General features: G+C 38.9%; 3 protein-coding genes across 4 annotated transcripts in view; all 3 read right to left on the bottom strand.

The window, feature by feature from the left end:
* Positions 1–10281: 10281 nt before the first annotated feature.
* LOC117820507 (T-lymphocyte surface antigen Ly-9-like) lies at positions 10282–15225 on the bottom strand. Its single transcript, XM_034694308.1, has 8 exons — positions 14955–15225; positions 12995–13267; positions 12762–12863; positions 12471–12524; positions 12187–12351; positions 11861–11935; positions 11463–11711; positions 10282–11173 (listed from the first exon to the last, which is right to left on the bottom strand). The coding sequence occupies exons 1-8, from the start codon at positions 15208–15210 to the stop codon at positions 10968–10970; spliced, it is 1380 nt and encodes a 459-aa protein (XP_034550199.1). The 5' UTR covers positions 15211–15225; the 3' UTR covers positions 10282–10967.
* A 1638-nt stretch (positions 15226–16863) lies between these two features.
* Positions 16864–25073, bottom strand: part of LOC117820185 (cell surface glycoprotein 1-like) — a 30672-nt gene continuing 22462 nt past the window's right edge. Inside the window, exon 14 of one of the 2 annotated variants that reach the window (XM_034693875.1) lies at positions 16864–17727. Coding sequence is in view for 1 of the 2 variants with exons in the window: in XM_034693873.1 (XP_034549764.1) it covers positions 24864–24997 (134 nt within the window). In the remaining variant the exon portion in view is untranslated. Of the gene's footprint in view, positions 17728–24836; positions 24998–25073 lie in introns of those variants that run through there. The other variant, XM_034693873.1, reaches the window with a different exon arrangement.
* Positions 16915–24863, bottom strand: LOC117820187 (dentin sialophosphoprotein-like). Its single transcript, XM_034693876.1, has 9 exons — positions 24754–24863; positions 24384–24545; positions 24062–24085; positions 23892–23967; positions 23496–23588; positions 21743–21991; positions 21242–21451; positions 19048–19284; positions 16915–18153 (listed from the first exon to the last, which is right to left on the bottom strand). The coding sequence occupies exons 2-9, from the start codon at positions 24537–24539 to the stop codon at positions 18038–18040; spliced, it is 1161 nt and encodes a 386-aa protein (XP_034549767.1). The 5' UTR covers positions 24540–24545; positions 24754–24863; the 3' UTR covers positions 16915–18037.

Genomic DNA, 25073 nt, shown 5'->3' with positions numbered 1-25073 from the left:
GGTGTCAAAATACTCTCACTTAAACATGACTTCAAGTTCACACACCATCACATATGGAGGGTGGGGAATTTTTGGGGAAATCTCTAACTGTGTGCGAGTAACGGATCATAAACTTTGGTATTTGTGGCCAGATTTTTTAATCTTTATTTGATGTTTGATGATTCACGATATTGGAAAGCTGGGAGACAAACAGCTTTATGTGTGTTGTTTTTCTCCCAGTGATTCCGCAGAGATGTCAAAGCATTACAAAAAAAAATCCCCTGGAAAGATAAACCTTAACACCAGATCCATCATTCCCGTCACCAGGTCAGTTCAGCTTGCCACTGCAGGTACAGATTACGGATCAGTTCATTTCCTCGGCTTGAGCCAAAGAGGAGATGGATTGCACATTAAAAGACTTGAGATGTGCTCTTGGATATTAATAAAAGCTAAAAAGTGGGATAAAGGAGATACAGTAGGGAGACAGACTTAAATGGCATGATTTTCCCATGGCCTCGATAACAAAAAGAAGTTGGAGGGAAAACTGAGGCTGAAATATAACCACTTTGAGTTTTGGGGATTTTTTCTGTACATGGATTCATAAAATTTTAGCTGGATGAAGGGTCTGTGCAATAAAAACTCAATGCAGCCCAAGGTTAAGATGCCCATTAGGGAGCATGGCTAAGGAGGATCAACAAATTACACCATGTGGAATTCAATTAGGTGCAAAGGGATGGTTGCATGTGTGTTTATGGATAAAGCATTCAGCCCACAAGTTGAATATTGGTTAAGATGTAATTCTTACCAGGACCTTTTTCTGGCTCAGTAATCAGAAAGAAAACACTGCCTGGAGCTTTACAGGGATTAATAACAACCTTGGTAGCACAGTACATTTGCATTAGATGGATGAGAGCAGAACATTTGATCAGACATCTGTTCTAATCTCAGACACTTGGAACCGAGGCGGGCTTGCAGAACCAAGTAAAGCGTTGAACTGTTGCTAACACTGTACAGTGACTCGCCGTGGACCGTCATCCAAGAATACCACATAAAACCAAATCATTCTTATAAAGCCCTGCTGTCCCTAAGGCTTTGAGCTGGGGCTTCAGAGCTTATAAAGGGGATACTAAACCCCTTTAAGAGACTTTGTGGCCTCAGGGTTAAGGTAACAGTTAATTGTTTCGCTTGTGTCCTGAAGATATTCACAGTGAGCTCATGAATCAAGCATGTGACTTATGCATCAGGCCACATCCCCTCGCTCTCCTCATGCAGCACGCAGCTTGTGATTTATAGCTGGACAGTGGCCTGCAGAGGTGTTGGATTCAATGAAATACAAGGGAGAACATCTGGAAAGCCTCTTAGCTACGTATCCTCGTCTTCTCCAGTTTGATGGCTGATGCAAGCCTCAGATTGACATGTTAGTACAGGCCAAGGGACGCTGCATCCTTCTCACTGAACAGACATGTGAACTGAGGTTGATCATATTGTAAGTAGATCAATATTAATGGTCCTACTTAAAGCGCCAGGTGAGCTAACAAGAGCCTTAAATGAGCCTCTTCCATGTGTCCCTAATGCCTCCCAGATGTAAAATACTTCAGTCCTGTTGGCGTCCTTGGTTGGAAGCAAGTGAGACTCTTAATCTGAAAAATGAAAAGGCCTTGATAGGATAAAACATCCATTCCAAAGCAGCGTGACACAGCCTGTGTTGCACAAGTCATTCTAGTCAAGGATAATTGGGGAAGAAAGAGCTTCGGTGGGGAGTGTCTGAACAAGGTACCCCTGCCTCCACTCATCTCAGGCCCGTAATAAGAGCATGGGGAGGTGTGTTGAAACACAACCCCCGTCACTATTCATCCTCACCCCCTTGATGCAACAATGACTAGCATGCAGTCTGCTTTTCATTTAAGGGGAATTACCTTTGGGAGGCCAGCAGACATCTCCTGAGTCGCTCTGTGTGTGTTCTTCTCATCCCTGCAGAGCTGTCTCATTAACACACAACGCAGCAGGCTCGCTCTAGCGTAGCCACATCTCTGTCCTGCTGCATGGCAGCTGAAAATAACAACTCACATACGTAACGGAGTCTCGTACCTACATCCCCAGATCCAGCAACGCTCCCCAGGTCCCCCAGCCTCTCTAACGAGTCGCCTAAAATGCTGAGGCCACTCAGGACGAGAGCGAGAGGAACAGAGCGCCAGGAGGGGGAGCGGGGGTGTAATGTGAGGTATGAGAAGTAGCACTTGCTGGGCTTAATTTATGACTTTCATGAGAGATTTTGTGACAGCGTGTGCAGCTTACCTAATCAGGTTTTTGACACGGTACATGAGTTCTTATAGCTTTCCAGTGTGAAGTATGACCTGTTGTCTTACTTCAGTTCAGAGCGGAGAAGCTATAACTCTTTTCCCTGTAAAACATGTTTTACAGCCATTCAAAGGCCTAATTACTCAATCATCAGTAGGGTGGCTACTTCCTTTAGTGCACTTACGAGTTCAGGCGTCATCCCACCGGGGTGGGGCTCATATCATTTACATTTCATTAAAAACACGCTTTGAAACATCATTGATTTTTCAGTAAAGCGGGAGTTTCCATGATGCAAGCTTATGGGTGGGTAGTGGGGGGGGTAGAGGTGTCACCCATCAGGAGCTGTCAGGAGCTGTCAGAGGACAGGATCCAGACCCTCGGCCAGGAGAGGCCAGGCCCGCCAGCTGTCACCTCTCTGACACTGGCTGAGACCATCCATCTGGCTGAGAGAGGCCCACCATGGGTGGAGAGGAACTCGCCAGCTCCCAGACTACATACACATGACGGCAGGAATGCACACACTCTAGGAAGCATGTTTTACGTGCACATGGACACATTAACAAACATTAATGCACATACAATGACATTGACGCATGCACTTCTCTTTGCGTGCTGCGTGCCAGGGCTATTTTGGGGTAATCATGGGCACAATCTGCGCTGCTGTCCACACAAATCATTCCCCGACAGAGAGAAACAGGAGTGACACCCTGCCATCAGGCTAAACAGACACAAATAAACAATTATAACACTTGGCTGTAACCACACTCTCACATACAGTAACCCTCTGTCTCTTGGAGTGAGCTTTAACAGCAGGACTTTATGTCTTTCCATGTACCTTTGCAACTTTAAGGAGTACATAAAAAGTCCTCTGCTAGCAATTACATTGAAATCAACTTTCCCCTCATCCAAATAGAGACATGCCATAGTAGTGGATCTATCTGTCATTGGTAGTATTCCTGGAATTTTAACTGCTAAGTGAATAAAAAATATCATTGCAGCACATTGAGTGTTGAACACATCCACGCTGGCAGTGTTTGAGTAAGAGGGGTCAGCAGAGTTGCCAGACATATGGAGAGCATTTCAGGCTCAGCGTCGACCACAACACAGTCCACTGGAGTGTTGTACATCTTGTTTTGGTAACAACTCATTTTCATAAAAAATTCTTAAATAGCCACAATTGTCCTGAAATATTCTGGCTCTATTTAAGTAAAAGAAACATATTTAACTCAATTATTCAATTCACATTTTCAGGATTTTGTCACTGAAGACTGAAATTCACTCTGACTCATTTCTTTGTCATGTTTGCTTTAACTGAAAGCATATTACTCTGATAACTTCCCTTGTCATAGCAGAAATCTAGGACGGGGTTTCTGTCTTTTAGGTCAAATCAACATGTTTTTAAGGATTTATTTCATTAGTATTGGTTTCGTTTAGGTATGTTAATAAATAAGACAAGGCACAGTTTAAAAGCGTTTAACTTCCATGTCAAAGCTGTGTCACAAAACTGTTGCACTCTCCGATTGCTAAGCTAAAAAGACTCAAACATTTAGGTTTTAATGCATTCAGATCAATCACAGAATCGATTCAATGTATGTGTTTAATACTTGATTCTGATCGTTCAAAACCCTGTAACAACACTTATTAATTCGCAAAAGCAAAAGCGATACCAAGGACAACCTGATCACATGACATATCAAATCACCCGGTGAAAAAAAGAGTCCGGCACATTTCACCGCTGCTTGTTGACACTGTGGAAAATATATTTCTGTTAGCATTCTAAATTGATGGTTCGATTTAAAACCAAATCTAATTATATTCTGTCCGGCAATCCAGGTTAGTGAGTTCACCTCTAAGTTCTAATCAGTATAAGGGGTGATGATAACAGCAGCATTATTAATAGTTGTGACATTTGCCTCATTTATATGTAAATGTGTAAAGCTTCAAAGCCCAGAGAAGAAGGAGAGCTGAGTGAGGACAGAAATGTCAACATAAATAATCCTGGACAAGTCCTGTTGTCCCTGTCTAACATTATCATCAATGCAAATGTTCTCAGTTTAATGTGAAATAAACAAAAAAGAAGTCAGTCAGTTAAATGGGTTTTTTTTGTCCGAGTAGGCGGACGAGAAGCGGTTCAACTGTGGAATTGAATAGATTACTTTTTGAAGCTGTATAAAGAAATACTTTTCAAGTCAATTAAAAGATCTTTAAATTTATATTTTGTGTATAATTCTGTCTTAAGAGGGTAGCTGGGTAAGAAGTTTTATAATGTATTGTGAATATGTGGTTATGCAAATTAGAATCCAGACATTGTGAGCAGGACACTGATGGGAAGCAGAGGGGTGTTGCTCACCTGCTCTGTATACAGTATCCCTTATAAAGACAGCACTCACATAGGAGGTTCTTTGACTGTAGTACGACTTAATGCTATCACTGTTGTGAAGACAAAGTGGAAAAAATACACAGACTGGCAACAATTACCAAGACTTGCAGTCCCTTCTTCTTTTATGAGCAGCGTTATTTAAATATTGAAACCAGTGAACTTGACCGTTTTAAAATTTTGAGACAAAACCAGTTAAGAGGGCATCTCTTTGCACTCTAATGCAGCATATTAAACTGGTGAGGTCATCCTGATTTCTTATCACTCTCCAGAGATGAGAGGCAACGGTGAGAGAAATGTTAGAGTGAAAGCGCTGTGCAGACTCTCGAAGGCAAAGACAGACAGAAGAGGAGAGCCGGAGATTAAGATCAATGATAATGTGATCTGATGACATAGTTGAGCAAGCGGTTCCCCTCTGGTGGTCTCGCCATCGACCAGCTCAAGAGTGGAAGAGAGTGAACTTTGTTTGGATTGGCTTTAATCTTCCCATCAGACAATACGAGGCAGGCAGTACGCTGCAAGTGTTTTCCATTTTTTGCCACAAGAGAATTGTGTCAGGTTCTGCAAGTGCACAAGCACACATGCGTCAGCGTGGCACGTTGACAGGCAGCTTTTTCAAATAAAGAACTGACAAAGCTCTGAACCGAGCAGCTCGGCTGTGGAGAAAAGTATTTACAGAAACATATGCACATGACAACAGAAAACAAAAACAAAGTGATTCCCTGTAGTGCGTGGTTCTCAGAAACTGTCGATCCGCGGTGCTGAAAGAATATATCTCCAAATGTTGAAAGGGCTATTTGTTCTTTTTCCACCCAAAAAGTTAATTTGAAATGGTAACAGAGAAGTTGGAATATTCAAGCAAATGGGAAACATAAACTTTTGTGACAGCTTTGTCTGTGCAAAGTCAGAATCTTTGACAAATAGCATCATATGGTGTTTGTTATTCCAGACAAAGAGTGTGAAACCAGATGATATGAGAAGCTCTTTGTAAGAGAAAATTTAAATCAAACATAGAAATTGTTTTTCTCTGTCTTTCATATTTCCCTCTAAAGCCTCCATCCTCTGCGGGGCCTTTATCTGTTGAATATGATCAATTTCCTTCACATTCGAAAGAACAAAGAGAGACTAATACAGTTTAGCTAGCAACTCTTTGAGCTTTAGCATAAACTGTACATCACATGGACGGGGCATCTCCACTGTTTCTCACTGAGCATGTTCAGTGTGGTTGCCAAAGTCTACCGTAGAGCAGATTCTTGTGTTAGTTTGAGGCAGTTTATAGGTTATAGAAAGTTCAATGAATCCTCATACACTACATTACCCCATCACTACACTGCAGGAGCTGCATTTGTTAACATAGCTGCCAATCAAGGTGTTAAACCCCTTTTTAATGATACATTAATGAATACGAAAACATTTCCCTAAAAAAATATCACTCAGACATAATCTGCATGATAACTGTAATAACCATATTTTACAAGTAGTTTATAGTTTATAGCTCAGTTTATAGCTTGATGTCCTATGTGTTAATTTTGATGAGGCAGGTTTTGACCTGTATTCATATTGTCCATCTTTAAAGCAGTCAAAGGGTTTGGGCTTTGCTAATTGCTAAACCATTACTACGCTAGAATGTTGTAGATTTTGTGTTTTCCCATGTTTACCATCTTATCTTTAACGTGACCACGATTGCTTATTACTTCAGAAACAAAGAACAGCTGATGCTTATAACATTGTGCTAACATGCTTGTGTTGCAGATATAGTTTTCCCATTTTCACCATCTTATGGGGCACACTAAAATCCTTTGTGCGTGGGAATTAAATGTAAAGTCATTGTAAAGACGTGAGTAGGATGGAGTGAGTTATTAACACAAATTAAGCGAGGAAATCCAAAATATTCTGGCCTTGCATATGCGCAAATTACGCATCCCTTTAGTCAGCGTATTTACCCTTCACACGAACTGTAACTCACCTTCACACGAACACACCCCATAAATATGAACTTGTTTTTTTCAAGATAATTGTTATTTCTCAAAAAGCAAGTATAATACTGTACACAATTGTATACAATGTTTTTTTGTTTTTTCCAAACATACAAACACAATAACACCCTCCCTTCTCTCCTGCGAACCTGTTGCACAGTCAGGAGGACAAGTAGCAAAATATAAAACATAGTGAATACAGTGACAGTGACTACAAAAAAGAATAACCACAGTAACAATCAACAGGTTTAAAATAATAATAATTATAAGATAAAATATAATAAAATAAATTTAATTCAATTCAATTAAAATCAACAAACTAAATAATGTTCCGTACAGAACAGTTGTTCAAGTTGTAAGAGATGTTATACACAGTCTAAACTACAACTCTTAAAACAGCAGAGGTAGCTGCTTGCGGCTTGGTTGACATCACGTACCAGTTGTGCGGGGTTGACTCTGTGTGAATTAGGTTCATAGGGCGCTTGTCTGTCGGTGGATGGGCCGCAGTGAGCTCAATTAGGATTTGTAAGGGTGGGTCCCAAAATATGAACTTGTTGATGCGGTGAGACGAAACATTGTGGGTTCACCAAAGTCCAAGAAGCCTGAGACTGTACAAAATTGAATTGCAATCAGTCTGGACCAGTCTGTCACAAGTTGCAATCAAAGACACTGATATTCCCAAGACCAACATCCAGTACACAAAGTCACTGTCAAACTTACTTTTTCCAATGCAAGACAACAGAAGTACTATTTTTGTCGCACCAGCTTTGTCTCTGTTTCATGTCTCGCTGTCTTCCTGTTTAGAGTGTTTAGATAAAATGCAACAATCAAGCCAGGTTCTGTGTCCTCACCACAAAGATGAAAGCCGTCTCCAAAGGGAATGCCCACGAGAAACCATAATGAAAACATGGAAATTCTCCAAGACATTTCCTGGCCATACAAAAGAAAATATTTACTCACTGACTTAACAATGGATGTTTCAGATGGAAATGATTGCCAAAGAAAGAAACTGTACTATCAGCAAGCTATGAGTAAACCCCAAACTCCAGTCAGGCCAGAAGAGCATGTGTGAATCTTCTTTAAGACTCAAACATGGCTGCCACTGTGCACCTTCCTTCCCAGAGCGCTAACAACCAGTGTTTATGTTGTGGTTGCAGAATCAGGACATGGCAACAATGTTGTGTTTGATAGAGCCTGTGTTGTTCAAACACATCAAAACAGGAGATAACAACCTCAAATTAAGTTCCTTATTAGTGGAGTTATGACAACATGATAGCCGCATAAATCTCTCTAATGATCTTATCATGTTTTTCCTCCCACAGAGAAAGACCTCTGTCATTAAGATCACAAAAGAAGTGTATTTGTAGTTATGTGTGTTACTTCTGACTACTGAGGTCATTTTTTCACTCACTGTCTTCCACAATACACCTATTTTATCTGTCCCATTTGGAGCATTTATAGGTATAAAAGCAGTAAATTAAGAAGTGTTTCCACTGTGATGGTTGCTGCCATGGGTACAATAATCTTTTTGCCTTGGGCTCGCTTGAATTTTACATGATGACCAAATGTTAGCAGAAAAGTAAGAGCAAAGAGGTTGACTTGGACCCAAATACATAGTCATAAACATCATTACCCTACAGGGAGACCTGGTTTTATATAGTATGATAATAACAATGACAAACAATGCTCTAATATCACTTCTCATAAATGCAAGGTCCAAAGACAAATCACAACTTAATAGAGGACTTTTATTGTGATAGGAAATGGATATTACTTCATTATAATGTCTCCACCACGCTTAACAATTTATCCGCATAATTACGGTGGGCTCCCAGGTTGCTCTGACACAGTAAAGCATAGCCCAGAAAGCGCCAGGAACTTTTATTGAGCTGATATTAATTGATTTGTCCTGACCTACCCAGACCTGGCCTCCCGGGGGCTCGGCTTCCTCAGCGGAGCAGCGCCAAGGTCTGTCCTAACTCTGCATAAAAATAAATGAGAAGCTATGGGGCTAGTCTCTAAAGCCAGAGGATATTGTTCGATTTCACGTCAGCCCTCCAGGAGGCAATTTAAACAACCCAGCATGCTAATCAAGAGGGTATAAAAGGCAGTTCTGGAGGGTGGCCCATTCCCTGTCTTTTTTCTTCTCTCCCATTGCAACAAGGCCAAGAAGGACATTAACAATGTGAGGGGGAAAGTGTAATTGGGCCTCTATCTGAAAGAACATTATACTCCTGTGTAATGTAACTATATGATGTGGAAAAGGAAACAAGTACTCTTACTTTAAAAGGCATTCCCAGGCCACTTAGACTGGCATGCCATTGTCTTCTTGTATGTTGAAATCCAGGAAAAACTCGAGTCAAGAGTTACAATCATTAAAAAAAAAAAAAAAAAGGAGCATGTAAAAATATCTGCTCCCATAAAGACTCAAGATGACTCTGAGCCAAGATGCAGGCTCCCCGCTACCATCAACACATCAACAAAATGTCTCAGTGGAACCACATTTGTGACCCGCGTCTGAGGAGACTCAGCCCTCGATCCCGGCAAATAATTCAATACTCTAATATCCCCTTGGTATTTGTGGCAAACGCAGAAATACGATAGCGTTCATTCTCTGCCTGTGCCCTGAACCCACAGGTCAGGTGGTAGCAGATCACAGACTTCTTTGTGACTCAGAGGTTAAACTAATCATGCATGACTTTCTCACATGGCCCCGACCAATACCTCCAGAAATCTACACCAGCCTGTGGGTGAACCTGCTTCTTGTGCACTTACATCACGGAGCACCTTGGGATGCATTGAATGCTTCTCACAAAAACTAAACCTTTGATACAAAGACTTGAATTACCAAAGTGTGATGTGCCTGTCTTTTTATGAAATATTTCTTTGTACTTCACCAACAACCTCAGTGAACTTCTCTGAAGAATACCTTTGAATGCGTTTTTTTTTTTAACACTTCCTATTAAACAATCTGCCCTGAACTCAAAGTAACAGCACATGTGTTTTCTGGATGGTGAAGATTTCAAATAAATCTTCAGTGTTAGATTTCTGTGAAGCCACATTTTACCTTTATGTTTCCAGCTTTGAATTTGTTGCCTCTATAGCTAAAGATGTCCTTCAGCTACTTCAGTAAAAAAAAATATTTATTATCTTTGGATATACAGAGCATAAGAGGAGGCAAGAGCTGATAAACACTGCCCCCTACTGACACAGCAATGTCTTTACATGTACCTTCTTAAATCCAAGATGAAATGTCAGTGCATCTGAGGGCTAAGCCTTAGTATTCTCTTATTTTTCTGCATGTGTGTTTCATTTCCTCGGTAAAATAAATCCTAAAAATAAAGATTTCTTTCACTCAACTTTCTGACATGCCTTCAGTAAATATTGGAGGTGATAAAAAGTGAAACAGAGCTTTTCTTTTCTAAGATAAGAGGATGAAAAATAAGAAAAATAACTTACACTAGTTTTTAATGATCAATGTAATGACAATTCCAATACATCCATCATCACAACTTCTACTGCTTTTTACTATAGCACAAAATACATGCAAGAAAAGCACAAAAAGATAAATATAGTTACACACTGAGCACTGTAAAAACTTTGTACAAAACAAAATATTTTCAAATGATCAGTTAGCATTACAAACTGGTCTCTATAAGCATTAATGAGAGTACAAAATGAAATGACAAATATCTGACAATCAACGAACACTCCACACAAGATCCTTCAATGAAGCTTTTTGATTCTGTAAATTCACAATAATCTATGACACTATAAAGTCTTCTGTGAATGCAACTGTAATTTTTTTAAGTTCCTTGTCACGGCAACCTACTTCCACCATTTTCTCCCAACGTCACATGTGGTTTGGCTGTATGATGGCCCTTCACTCATATTTGGCCCTCTTTGACCCTCTCTGAATCTGCATGTGAAGTGTCTGGGGATTTTGAGGTATCAGTGATGCTGCTTCTTTTTTTGGAGTGACACTCAAAGGCAGCTGGGAGTTTGCTAAACATGGTTTGTTATCTTTTTCACAATCAGTGATACAATCTGTTTTCTTCTCAGCTGGAGAATCTGGTTTTTCTGTGAGGTGGTACCTGTGATGAGGTGGAATCTTGCTTGGCTGGTGTTGTGTCTGATTATCTCTGATCAAGAATGCTCATTGGTGGATTTGTCTGACTCATCTTCTTTCTGCTGTGTATCTGATGAATCAGATCCTTCAACAGTGTTTTGAGTTTTTCCAATCCTTTGTTCACTAGTAGCTTTCTTGGGGGTCACATTAGGATACCTCTTGGTCAGTTGGGTACCCTGGCTGAGCAGTGGTGTAGGTGAGGCTTACTTTATAAGCCTGAATGGTCAGACTGTGAGGCCTCTTCAGGTTTCAGACCAGGCTCTGCCTCCTTATGAGATTCTTTGGGTGGACTGACACGGTCTGGGTTGTACGCCTCCACAGTGTTAGAGGAGTCAGGCGGTGGGATGTTTGCAGGTTCTTTGGGCTGGACTGCATTTTGATCACCTTTGTTGAGAACATGACAACTTTCTAAACCTAAACCATGAATAAAATAAATGCATCAAGAGACTGAACCACACAGAAGCAGTCTTGATATCAAACAACACAGTTGATGTTAGTAAAAAGTCATGCTTTAACAACATATTGAAACAATTAATCAGTTTATAAGAAAAACAACAATTGTCTGCTGGTTACAGATTCTTAAATGTGTTGACTTGTTTCTTTTGCGGATATCAGGATGAAATCAAAAACAGAATAAATTAATGAATGAAGGTTGTTAGTAATATATTTTTAAAGTAAAAATTACCTTGGCCTGACTTCGTACCTTCTGGTGATTGGCCTGGATCACCAGCTGGATCTGATTCATTGTTACTCTCAGATTCTGAATGATCAGACTGTTGGGTCTCTTCAGGTCTCTGATCAGACTGTGCCTCCTCACCAGATTCTCCGGGTGTACTGGCTCGGTCTTGGTTGTTTGCCTTCTCAGTGTCTGAGTACTCAGGCAGTTTGACGTCTGCAGGTTCTTGGAGCTGGTTTGCATCTTGATCATGTTTGTTGTGCACATGGCGATTTGCTAAACCCAAACCAAAAAAAGGAAAAAAGAAGAAAATCAATGTGCCATGTAACAGAACGACACAGAAACTGTTTTGATATCAAACAATACAGTATATAGCTGTGTAATGTGGCTGTTAGATAGTGATATATTTTTGCATTAAAAAATACCTTGGCCTTTGGGTTGAGTAGTCCGTCCTCGTTTTGACATTTTTTCAAACATCTCTCGATTCTTTTTGAAATCCACTGGAAAGAGTGAAAGGTCAAAAACAGAACACTTAATTTGAAGTTTTACTTATGGTATGTAATAAATAACATTCTGTGTTATGTTAAGCTGCTGGAATAAATATAAAAGTTATTTTCTTGTTCAGTCCTCAAAATAAAAGTATTGGAGTATAACCTTAATTTTAAAAAGCTCACAATTAAATCCCATTCATTTTTCAGTACAAGTGTAGTTTTTGGAATTTAAGTTGTAACAAACATTCAGCAGATTTTACCCTCGCCTGTATCCACGCCTGAGTCATTGTTTTCTTTCCGGCTGATATCAGGGGGATCAGGGCTCATGTTATGATCTTGGACCAAACGTTGATGAGATGGAAGTGTTTCCTCTCTCTGAAGAAGACGTCTATTTTCTTCTGTTGGAGCTGTCTTCTCATCTGACTCTGAAACCAACAGAGAAAGGGAAAATATATCTTACACGGAACAGAAATTGATGCAAAATATATGTAAAAAATGAAAGACACAGTCCTTTATATGAGACTGAGATGAGACAGTATCATACTTTCAGTTTGTGACGGTTTTTCCAAATGATTTGAGTGTTTTTTTGCAAAACACGCTGGAGGTGAACATGAGAGGACAGAAGAAGGAGACAGAAAGTGTGTGTTAGTGTTTTACATCAGCAAGTGTTCAAGAACACTGATCCTGAACTGTAACACAAAGCTTTAAGAATATCTGAAATCATGAAAACAGTATGTATGGTGTACATCAAGTAGAACGTCAAGTAGATCCTCAATAAATGAAATATTTTTAGTATCAGTTTTTCTGCTGAAAGTGTCATTTATTTTGACTGTACCTTTTTGTCTCAGTTTGCAGAACACTATGCCCGCCACTGTGCCAAGTAGGAGAAGAAAAAGTATGCTTAGGCAGGCTGCCAGAACTGCAGATGAACTTTTGCCTTTACAGGAAAACCGAGGTCAAAAGATAGAGCAATTTATTTGAGTACACTCATCATTAACACCACGTATGCATTTGCATTTATTCATTTCTACGACGTACAGTGCAGCTGATCCCTAAATAAAACCATACCATGGCATTCTCTTGCTGTGAATGTAGCTGTCTCACTGCTCAGAGGGTTGCTCACTGAACAATTGTATTCTACTTCATCAAGTTTATCTCCCAGAGATATTGTTAACTTTGGTCCCAGGTGCAATGTTTTTCCCTTTGACATCCACTCAAACTTCATCAAGGACTCAGATGTTCGGGTCTCTGCAGAGCACAGCAGCGTCGCATTGGTTTTGGATAAGTCTGAGCTGCTGCCTTCATTCATCTCACAGGATATGGTCGGTGAGGTAACCTTATCTTTTTGAAAACAGAAAAAATAAAAAAATAAAAACTTAAATTCATGATCATATTGTGTTATGTGTGTTTGATGAACAAAGTGAATAATCGAGGAATAAAATGCTCAATATAAAATTAAGTGACAATGTCTTCTTTGTTGAAAGTAAATGATAGTGATGTACACATTATTGTTACAGTATGATTAACATCAACTGAAACCCCTTAGGGAACATTATGTGTCATGTTTACAAAATGTAACTGATTGATTATATGAGGCATTATTTGTAAAGTTGTGCAAACTGAAAAATAACAGTAACAATTCTGCACACTTAGCTCCAAACATCATAAAAACATAGTCTCAACTTAAAAAAAGCAATATTTGTGATCTTCTTTACAACATTTTGTTGTGAAATATATATTTAAGTCACCAACACTGTTAAATCGAAATGCTGAATATACATGTTAAATGTTAAATAAAAATGTTAAATGTTAAGTATGAATGTAAATACGTGGTAAATATTAAATATAATCAAATTATATATATTTCAACTGATACCAAGGAAATGATAACAGAAATGTCAATTTATGAACTATAACTCAGATTCCTTAAAAGTTGAAGTGTATCTGTGTTAAATGATGATTAAAAACAGAATTTAATGGTTTCAAATAAACCCTTGAAACCTTTCATTCAATTTAAGTCAAAATATCACATTTTGAAACTGAAAAGTTTTGATTGTTTCATTCAAATATTGTGATTATTTGAAATTTGAAGCTATCAACATGTTTCAAAACAGTTGAGATATGGGCAACAAAACACTGAAAAAGTTGTGTAATGCTAATAAATGTGATTATATGGCTCTCAGACGACACTGTATTAAAAACAGACATGACGCTGTAGTGGAAATCACTGCATGGGCTCTAAATCACTTCCAAACTCATTGTCTGTGAACAAAGCTTGTCAGGTTAAAACATTTCTAGATCAAACATGATCTAGAAATGCTGGAAAAATCACAGATCACATTTAAGATGGACTGAGGCAAAGTGGAATATTATCCTGTGGTCTGATGAATCAAAATTTGACATTCTTTTTGGAAATCATGGACACTGCATACCCACTCTAAACAAGGAGAGGGACCATCCTTCTTGTTATCAGAACCAAGCATCCCTGATTGTATGGAGATGGTGTAGTGACTATTACACATCTGTGAAGACACTACTAATGCTGCACAATATGGAGCACTATGTGCTGCCATCCAGACAATGACTTCTTCAGGGAAGACCTTGCATAATACAGCAAGACAATACCAAACTGTATATATTTTGCATACATTATTACAGCATGGTTCTGTAAAAGAAGAATGGTAAAGGTACAAAATGGCTTGCCTGCAGTCCTTAGTTGTTAGACTTATCATTTATGAAAGGCATTTGATGCATCATGAAACCAAAAATGGAAACCCAAAAGAGACCCCAAACTGTCGAAGTCCTATATCAGGGAAAAATGGTACAACATACAACTTTCCAAAGTCCAGAAGCTGGTCTCTTTACAGACTGCTGTTAAAACAAAGAGGTGGTATATAATGGTAACCATACCTCTGTATGACTTTAAATGATTTGAAAACCATCAAATTCTGTTTTTATCAACATTTTACACAGTGTCCCAACTTTTATGGGGTTGTATTTCATAACTGTGGTTCAGTATTAAACTTACCTATGACCTCCAGTTTATAATGTGAAGAGTATAAACTGTGGTTTATGTTCACTTCTAGTTCATAGTCTCCGCTGTCCTCAAATCTGAGACCGGTGATTTCAAGTTCTGCTGTTTCCCAGTTGAGAGTGATCCTGTCTTCATAAGGGCTGTACACATGTTCCTCCTTGTTGTTAAACTCCACCACTTTCTTTTCATTATGTGTCCACAGAATAGTAATCGGCCGTCCAAAAATGTCATGCTTGAAGTGGTGACCCATTCCCAGAAGGGCGTATTTTGGAGATTTTCCAGCAACTAGACACACAGAATAGAGAGATATGGAAAATGCAGTGTTGTGTTTGGAAGACTTTGGTATTTTGAAAATGTAAAGGTTTAAGAACTGACAAGCTCAGCAATATAAACTGAACCTCTGGTTTTATATCAGAACAGTCTAATATAGTCCTCTGTGAATCAATCTGAAACCATAGTTCAATCCCTCCCAGAGATTTTAAACAACCAACTGAATGAGAACTGACTCCATGTGAAATATTGCATATACAGTTAAAACAAATAAATCATCAGGTGAGTTTCTTGGTATTATGCCATTATACAAAGGTAATGCTATGGTCCTATAAAATCCATTATTAACTTCCTAATTTACGAACTAACTAACTAACTAACTAACTAACTAACTAACTAAGGAATCATTCATTCATTTATTTATTTTTATTAACAAAGGAATTGAAAATCAGTACTAAAGATCTTTTAATGATCAGGCATTCTAAGGATTCCATTTTTACCATGAGGTATTATAAACCATTGAACTCAACTGTCGATGAATGATTAACTCATCATGTCCTTTACGTCCTACAAGTCGGTCAAATTTTTCATATTTACACAAATGTGCCAAGCTAAATAACATCTGCTTCAGACAAACTGTAGACAAACTCACCCAGACAGGAGGTAAAGATGAGATAGGCCAGTAGATAGAAAAAAGCCATCTCAGAGGAGAAAAATCCCAGGTTTCCTACGCAGCCACTTCTCTTGGAGTAGAATCTCAGGTTTAGAAAAGAGGTGTGCCCAGGTCATAAAATATAAGAAGATATCTAACCGAAAGTTTTTTTTGCCCAGGTGTGACACCTGAGAACTTCCTGTCTCTTGATATCCCCAACCCTCACAATAAGTTTAAAACTCTACCATTATTTGTACACATAGCCTGCATGGTACTCTAACAGTGTGAAAAATAATTTAACAGCTCATGGGCTGTATTTTCTCTAACAAGTTGCACAGCATTCAGACAAGACCCCTCAACCTGTCCTATTCACACTGTTGGAGTTCCATGTAAGGGATATGCTGTATATAGTAAACGGGTGGTCATGCAAATTAGAATCCAAACAGGGATTGCCTCTCCCTGTCGGGATTATTTTTCCCATAACAACCTGCTGACCATACATTATCCCTTACTTATTTATCTATATAGCTTCCACAGTGGTGTACTCAGGATGTTTGAGGGAAAGGGGCACAAACAAAGAAAAAGGGCACCTCCTTTCAAACCCCTCATAATCAGAGTTTAGGGTGAATTTAAATGTATTGATGCAGCAGGAACAAGAGGGGTGTCTAAAAAAATTTAGCATCTAATGCTTAATTCCCTGCATCAAGCTAAATATTTTGTAACCAATTATGGTGGAAATTGAATTATGAAAAATCATGTTTTCACTGACTTCATGGCCCCACCTGGCAAATGAGCCTCAGAGAGCTTGTCCCTTTTCTTCTCATGGAGGGCCTTGGTGTCAGTACATGTGCCGGTTAAAGATGTGTTTACTACCTTATTTATGTCTTATATCACTTCATATGCACCGTGTTTCATTTCCACAGTCATATGTATCCTGGAAACAAGTTTTTTGATTAATTATATACAACATTTCTAGAAAAGTTACATAAATCAGAGTGTTTATTCTTTGAGAAAATGAGCAGAAACAGGACATAAACAAGTCTACTAGGTTTTAATGATCAGTGCAACAACTATTACAACATGTCCATCTTCACAACTTTTACTGCTATTCACATTAGCACCAAAATCCAAGCAAGAAAACCACAAAAAGTAGTGAACATTAAACCCTGAGCTCCTTAAAAACTTAAAATATTTTCAAGAAAATATTAGCACTACAAACTGGTCTAAATGTAAATAAAGGGAGAAAAAAAACACCATGAAGGTTTTAGATGATCTCTCTTTCACAAAACATCTTCAATGAAGCATTCAACTTGCAGCTCCAGAATATGTTAGCTTAAATGTCTTAGCATTACATTCAGAACATTAGTGCTTTTAAATCAATGGTTACATATTTAACTTCTTTATCTAATTTATTAAAAATACACATTAAGATAAACAAATACTTTTTTGTATCATTAAAAAGACAACAATATAAAAACTGTAGAACTCAGCTGTTAGTCAAACATGAAAACACAGATATCTAACATTTTACAAAAAGTACACATACTTGGGATTGTTAGAGACAAAGATATAACTAAAAGAAATGAACCAAAGTCTGTACTGAGTTTCACCTTGAGCTCTCACTTCCTCAACCAAGTGTCCATCTGTTCATCTGTTCACTGTATCTCTTTTTATCTTGTATGAAAAAGGCAACAGAAATAGATGAAGGACTTACAACTTCACTTTCAATATCTGATGCCTCTAATTTTCTCCTTTCTAGTGAAAAACGATTGCATGGAGGCTGATTCATCAACTTCACCTTTCTGTAGTGTGTCTTTGTCCTTCGTCTTTAGTGATCTCTTTTATCTCACTTCTTTATCTCCACTAGTTTCTAGACTAGACCTGCCTCTGTGGTTTGGCTGTCAGATTCTTCGTCAGCTGGGTTTTGTTGTGCAGTATTTAGAGACTTGCTGTTGTTGCTGGTGTTAACTTCAGTTGATGAGGAAGTCACAGACTGCTGGGTGTTGTGTGTTTCTTGCTGGTCTTTAGCTTCTTCAGTGTGAGTTACTGTCTGTTGTGGTCTAGAATCTTCTTCTGATTTTTAATCAGAATCCTTCTGAACAGGAACATTGGAGGACTCTTCCTCTGCAGTTTTGCCTGAGAGATCACCGTTCTGTTAATTATCTGATGAGTCAGAATCTTCAACAGTTTTCTCTGTTTCTGTATTATCCGGATCTGATCCCGAATTTTCCTTTGATGGTTCCTCAACCTCACCAGCCCTCACCTTTGGTTCTGAATCAGACAGTAGAAAGAGAGGAAAAAAAAGTCAAAAAGTGCACCTGTTTTCCTGGCATTTGTAAATGATGTTACTGTTCAGAATCAGACTTGGTTTAAAATGAATCAGTCGGTCTTCATGGAGGATCAAAAAACCTTACATTCATTGACTAATTTCAGTTCAGGTAGATGGCTGTCTAACATGCGTCCGGTTCTGTTCGAGGTTTCTGCCTGTTAAAAGGAAGTTTTTCCTCGCAGCTGTAACTAGTTAAATACTATGGTGTAATGCTCATGGTGGATTGAGATGAGATAAGACTGAGTCCTGCCAGTAAGAGGGGACTGGATCAGATCCTGTCTTGATGTTGGGTCTTTTTTAATAATTTAACATAGAGTATGGTCTAGACCTGCTTTGTTTGTAAAAGCGTCTTCAGATAACGTTTGTTGTGATTTGGCGCTGTACAAATAAAGATTGATTGATTGATCGATTGATTGCCTTAGTAAGCCTCAGTCTGAATAAAAAGTGAAGTACAACAAATATAGCTCCTCCTCCAGTTTGAACGTGCTTTTATTAATCTCTCATTTGTCCTGATTATTGTTAGGAATAACTAGTGATAAATAAATGATAATGTTGTTGCATGTTTTTCACCGTCTCTTAGAAATCTGAAGTAAACCAAGCAGAAAAAAACTCTAAAGTTAGAAGTGAAGTTTAGAAAAGTAGGTCGCAATCTAAAACTCATAATACAGACGGCTATGTAACCGACATACGCTTGGACATTTACTTGGAAAAATGTCAACATACATTACAATAATATATAATAGACATTGTATTGTATGTAATCTGCTAATGAAGTTGATTCTTTTGTATTTTAAAAGACTGCTCTGCATCAAGCTCAGTCAGTGTACTTTACAAACCTGGAGGTTTATCAGCAGACTCATTGTCAGAATGAGATTCATCAGTTTGCCCTTGTTTATTTTTCTCTGCATGGTCTGTTGTGTCAGACCATGGGACATCTTTTGCAGTTTTTTCGTGCTGGTCTGTCTCTGTATCACCATTGTTCATGTTATCATGTGGATTTGGATCATGTTCAAGAGATGCCTTTGCACCCGGAGATGAAGAAGAAACAACTGCTGCATCGGTACTTCCTGAACCTTAAACATAAAAAAGTGCTTAAAAAATACACTGATTTTTGATTCAGCTTGTTTATGAATAACAAATGCAGACTACTGATAGGGAAAAATTAGAAATACAAAATGTTCTTTCATCCTTATGACATTTGTTTTTTCTTAAATTACTATAACTCAGATTTTGGAACAGCTGGAGCACACAACCACTTTTTACATTTTGTAACATCTGCTAAAGGCCCTGTCACACCTTGACGATTTAGCCAACGTTTTCCCAACGTATCAAAAGGCCTCCTACGCTGACGTTTTTTTCAATTTTGGGCGTATACATAGCTTATTCATAACTTATGCCCAACGACAGTCCACTTGTGCAAAGCGCACGGCAGCGTAAGAACGCCAACAAAGTGTATAAAAAGGCTGCCGCTCATTAATGACAATGTATTAGATGCACTTGCATTAGTAATTAAACAAAGTGTGTTGTTAAAAACTTTTCAGTCTCTTTGTAAGAACAGGATGAGCCATGGAGAGTGTCAGAGGAGTGAAACCAGCAGGAACACAGCCTCTGCTCTTACAAGAATGGGCCAGGTGAGGCTGAGAAAAAATTCAACGGGGCCTCACAAGCCGGCAAGTTCTGCGGCGTCACACTCACACATGCAGACGCGCAGACATTTTCAACTTTACGCACAGAGTATACATCGCGGAGGTAACCAAATCAATTAAAAAAAGATTCCCATCCGAGCATCATCTCTGACCTGGACACCGTACTCAATGCATCTCGCAATCCGGGTGCTGACAGCGCGTTGAAGAGTTCCGGAAAGGAGGCTTTGGAGCGCGTCTGTGACCACTACGGGTCACAGACCGGTGCAGCTTAACCACTGGTGCAGAAGGAGCGCATACAGCGGGATTTCCTCCCGCTGAAGCGAGTGCTTGCGGAATCAGAAAACCCCTCATTCTTGCCGACTTCTGATGACTTCACTTGGAGAACCTAATTTCAAAACCTTGGCTGAAGTGGCGCTTGCAATTCCAATCTCCAGTGTGGCAGCAGAGCGCAGATTCAGCATCTAAAACAACATCAAAACAGCCATGAGAAGTTGTCTGTCCGAGGCAAAGTCCAAAACCAATGACAGTAGCCCCTGCAGCAATACCACCGGAGACATTTGATTTACGCACAAGCGGGCACGCGGACCATGAGGAAGGTGTGAGAGTGTGCATCCAGGCCACAGCAGGTGAACTGTTCCTATTTCTCGTTTAATTTAATTGTTCATATGTAGCTACTGGGGCCACAGTCAGTGGTTTCTGTCACTGCGGAGAAAAGGTTCATGTATTCATCAGCTTGATGTGTGATGGCACAGCAAAAGACAGACAACGATAAAGTCTAGCGTACCTCTGGCTCAAAGGCTTCTCCCACCCACACACACACATGCAGACACACAGCTCCACGTGTGAACGTGTGTCAACAACCGCATAACTTACCTACAACTTATGGCAGGCGTGTGCTGGACGTATGATCCTTACGCTGCAGTAAAACGACGTACTCGCCGTACTTCATCATATACCAGCGTCCTCCAGCGTGCTCTTAACTTATACAAAACTTACCGATGACTTATGCGACGTACGCCAGCGTGTTCGCCATTTTTTTTATGTGCCGGCATACACTGGCTAAATCGTCATGGTTTGACAGGGCCCTAACCTTTAAATAAACATTCAGCAGCTTTTAACTTTCTCTGTGTCCAAGTCTGAATCACTGTTCTCTTTAAGACTGATAAGGGTTACTGAAGTTCACTACATAAAACTAATTATTAAAGAACTAAAATATTAAAAACATGACTTAATTACTAAAATAATGTCATACTAAGATGAAGGAAGAAATCATTTTGAAGTCAGTGAAAGTCATTCAAATACAGCAAAGGGTTGTATTCGCCTTTGTGATTGTGTTTTTTTCCTCAACTTCTCTGTATCTGACTTATAAAATGTTGTTCCAAACCTGGCTTTACAGGCGCAGGTTTCAGATTAGACTGCTTGTCCTCTGGTATTTGGCTTGGATCACCAGCTTGGTCTGGTTCGTTGCCCTCAGAGTCTGAACGATCAGACTGTGACTTCTCACTAGATTCTTTGAGTGGACTGGCTCGATCTTCGTTGTTTGTTTCCTCAGTGTTGGAGGAGTCAGACAGTGGAATGACTGCATTTTGATCACCTTTGTAAAGAACATGACAACTTTCTGAACACAAACTATGAATAAAATAAATGCATCAAGTGACTGAACTTCACAGAATGAGTCTTGATATAAAACAACACAGTTGATGTTTGTAAAAAGTCATGCTTTAACAACATATTGAAATAATAAATTAGCTTATAAGAAAAACAACAGTGTTGACTTGTTTCTTTTGTGGTTATGTAGATGAAATAAAAAAAAGAATAAATTAATGAATGATGGCTGTTAGTCATATATTTTTAAAGTAAAAATAACCTTAACCTGACTACTTACCTTCTGGTGATTGGGCTTCAACACCAGCTGCATCTGGTTCATTGTTACCCTCACAGTCTGAATGATTAGACTGTGAGGCCTCTTCAGGTGTCAGACCAGACTGTGCCTCCTCACCAGATTCTCCGGGTGTACTGGCTCGGTCTTGGTTGTTTGCCTTCTCAGTGTCGGAGTTCTCAGGCAGTTTGACGTCTGCAGGTTCTTTGAGCTGGTTTGCATCTTGATCATGTTTGTTGTGCACATCACGACTTGCTAAAACCCAAACCATAAAAAAGTAAAAAAGAAGAAAATAAATGTGCCATGTGACAGAATCACACAAACAGTTTTGATATCAAACAATACAATTGAGAGTTGTGTAATGTGGCTGTTAGATAGTAATATACGACTTTCTCTTAAATTCCCTGGAAAGAGTGAAAGGTCAAAAACAATACACTTAATTTACAGCTTGACTTATGGTGTATAATAAATAACATTCTGTTTTATGTTTTGTTGGCTTCTCATCCTCATCAGCTGCTTGAATAAGAATTAAAATTGTTTCCTTGTTCAGTCCTCTCTTTAAAGCCATCAAAATAAAAGTATTAGCACATTACCTTAATTTTAAAAAGCTGACAGTTAAATCCTATGCATTTTTCAGTACAAGTGTAGTTTTTGGAATTAAAGTTGTAACAAACATTCAGCAGATTTTACCTTCACCTCTATACATGTTTGATTCGTTGTTTTCTTTCAGACTGATAACAGAAAATGACAGACACAGTCCTTTATGTGAGACTGAGATGAGACAGTATCATACCTTTAGTTTCTGACTGTTTTTCTAAATTATTTGAGTGTTTTTTTGCAAAACATGCTGGAGGTGAACATGAGAGGACAGAAAAGGAGACAGAAAGTGTGTGTTAGTGTTTTACATCTGCAAGTGTTCAAAAATACTGATCCTGAACTGTAACACAAAGCTTTTAGAATATCTGAAATCATGAAAACAGTATGTATGGTGTACATCAAAAAAGCTAACATAAATTGCCTCATGCATTCGGTCGAGGCAGATGGCTGTCTAACAGGAGTCTGGTTCTGCTCAAGGTTTCTGCCTGTTAAAGGAAGCTTTTCCTTGCCGCTGGAACTAGCTAAATACTGCGCGTGTGATGCTCATGGTGGCTTGAGATGAGATAAGATCAGGAAGTCAGTAAGAGGGGACTGGATCTTATCCTGTCTTGATGTTGGGTCTTTGTTAATCATTTAACATAGAGTACAGTCTAGACCTGCTGTGTTTTTAAAGTGTCCTGAGATAACGTTTGTTGTGATTTTGCGTTATATAAATAAAGATTGATTCATTGATTGATTGATTTCCTTAGTAAGCTGCAGCCTGAATAAAAGGTAAAGTACAACAAATATAGCTCCTCCTCCAGTTTGAATGTGCTTTTACTAATCTCTCATTTGTCCTGATTGTTGTTAGGAATAATCAGTGATAAATAAATGATAATGTTGTTGCATTTTTTGCACCATCTCTTAGAAATCTGAAGTAAAGTAAGCAGAAAAAAACATTTAAGTTAGAAGTGAAGTTTAGAAAAGCAGGCAGAAATCTAAAACTCATAATACAGACGGCTATGTAACCGACATACGCTTGGACATTTACTTGGAAAAATGTCAACATACATTACAATAATATATAATAGACATTGTATTGTATGTAATCTGCCAATGAAGTTGATTCTTTTGTATTTGACAAGACTGCTCTGCATCAAGCTCAGTCAGTAGATTTACAAACCTGGAGGTTTATCAGCAGACTCATTGTCAGAATGAGATTCATCAGTTTGCCCTTGTTTATTTTTCTCTGGAGGGTCTGTTGTGTCAGACTGTGCTGTGAGAGAATGAATCACACAGAAGCTGGTTTAGTAAGTAGGGACCAAACATCCGATTTAGAAGTAATATGTTAAGTACAACGGAAACAACACATTGATTGAGAAATGTGCTGACTGGCAGAAAATGTATCAACAATTATTTTAATATGACTTCATATTTAAATCCATTATAAACAAAAATGACAATAATTTACTGGTTACACTAACTTACATTACAAGACTTCATGTTTTTGTGATTTTGATAAAGAAAATTCGAGTTATGTAGGTACTACTGAGCAAACAATCAACTTTCCACGAATTACCTCTGCCCCTCATGAGTGCAGGCGGTCCATCTCTGATACACATCTTTCTATCCTGTTTTCTCTGAACGGACGTATCCTGAAAAGAGTGAACAGTTAAAACCAACCCACTTATTTTCTAGCTCCTTTTATTGTGTTGAAATCATAATAAATCACATTTATTTTGGTGTTACCTTCTGGTGGCATCCCGTCCACACCTGGTGATGGGGGAGAGAATATTTGAATCAAAGTAATTCATGACACATACTTCCTTTGATTCCTTAATACTCACTTTAATTCCTTAAATTTGATCACTTTTGATCTGTACTGTTAACAAATCATCAACAATAAATATATCTACTGAGTGCTGAAGTGTTTTATCATTGTTTTTTTAAATTGAAATTAATTAGAAACTCCACATAACTTTTTGTATTTATTTGAGCCAACACACTTCTTAGTTTTATCAACTGTAAAAACATTAAGTTGAACTTATTAAGAAGACTAGAGCAGCTTTACCTTGTTCTGAATCTTTGTCCTTGATCTGATTGCTGGCATGGTCACCAGGGGTCGTATGACCACCTGCAGGGTAACGGTGAACTGACGGATCAGAGGTGGGTGTTGCTGCATCAACAACAGGAGGACTGTTTCCACCGTCCTGCCCCATCCCTTCATCGGACCCTAAAAATTTAACAAAGACGTATTACCATCCTGAGGGGAAGGTGACCGTCAGAACCACCTTTCATTTCACTAAGTCCAGCATAGTTATTCTTTTAACTTATGGTGGCCTAGAGGGTCAACAGAAACATGTTGTGTAAAGAGAGCTAGCTGATCAAGAGCAGATTCCAGATCAGACAGTGCACCTCATCATATAATGTAGTTTCCAAACCTGGCTGTTCGTCTGGCTTGTCTTCTGGTGATTGGCCCAAACATCAGCTGGGTCCGATTTATTGTTACCCTCAGAGTCTGAATGTTTAGATGGTGTGGCCTCTTCAGGTTTCAGACCAGGCTCTGCCTCTTTATGAGATTCTTGGGTGTACTGACTTGTTCTTGATTGTTTGCCTCTGCAGTGTTTGAGGAGTCAGGCGGTGGGATGTCTGCAGGTTCCTTGGGCTGGACTGCATTTGGATCACCTTTGTAGAGAACATGACAACTTTCTGAACCCAAATCATGAATAAAATAAATGCATCAACTGGCTGAACCACACAG

The sequence above is a fragment of the Notolabrus celidotus genome, chromosome 10, assembly GCF_009762535.1.
Source record: "Notolabrus celidotus isolate fNotCel1 chromosome 10, fNotCel1.pri, whole genome shotgun sequence".
NCBI lineage: Eukaryota > Metazoa > Chordata > Actinopteri > Labriformes > Labridae > Notolabrus > Notolabrus celidotus.
The sequence above is the reverse complement of the archived record's forward strand: the minus strand, read 5'-3'. Positions and strand labels throughout refer to the sequence as shown.

What these genes read in the sequence shown, in the direction of transcription:
- LOC117820187 (XM_034693876.1), bottom strand. Translation starts at nt 24,539, where the DNA reads ATGAAGGGATGGGGCAGGACGGTGGAAACAGTCCTCCTGTTGTTGATG. An exon ending in TGCACTCATGAGGGGCAGAG is followed by an intron (nt 23,589 to 23,891) that starts GTAATTCGTGGA and finishes ATTCTCTCACAG; the next exon opens with CACAGTCTGACACAACAGAC. An exon ending in GTCTGCTGATAAACCTCCAG is followed by an intron (nt 18,154 to 19,047) that starts GTTTGTAAAGTA and finishes TGTCTGATTCAG; the next exon opens with AACCAAAGGTGAGGGCTGGT.
- LOC117820507 (XM_034694308.1), bottom strand. Translation starts at nt 15,210, where the DNA reads ATGGGTCACCACTTCAAGCATGACATTTTTGGACGGCCGATTACTATT. An exon ending in CACAGCAAGAGAATGCCATG is followed by an intron (nt 12,864 to 12,994) that starts GTATGGTTTTAT and finishes TTTCCTGTAAAG; the next exon opens with GCAAAAGTTCATCTGCAGTT. An exon ending in TACTCAACCCAAAGGCCAAG is followed by an intron (nt 11,712 to 11,860) that starts GTATTTTTTAAT and finishes GTTTGGGTTTAG; the next exon opens with CAAATCGCCATGTGCACAAC.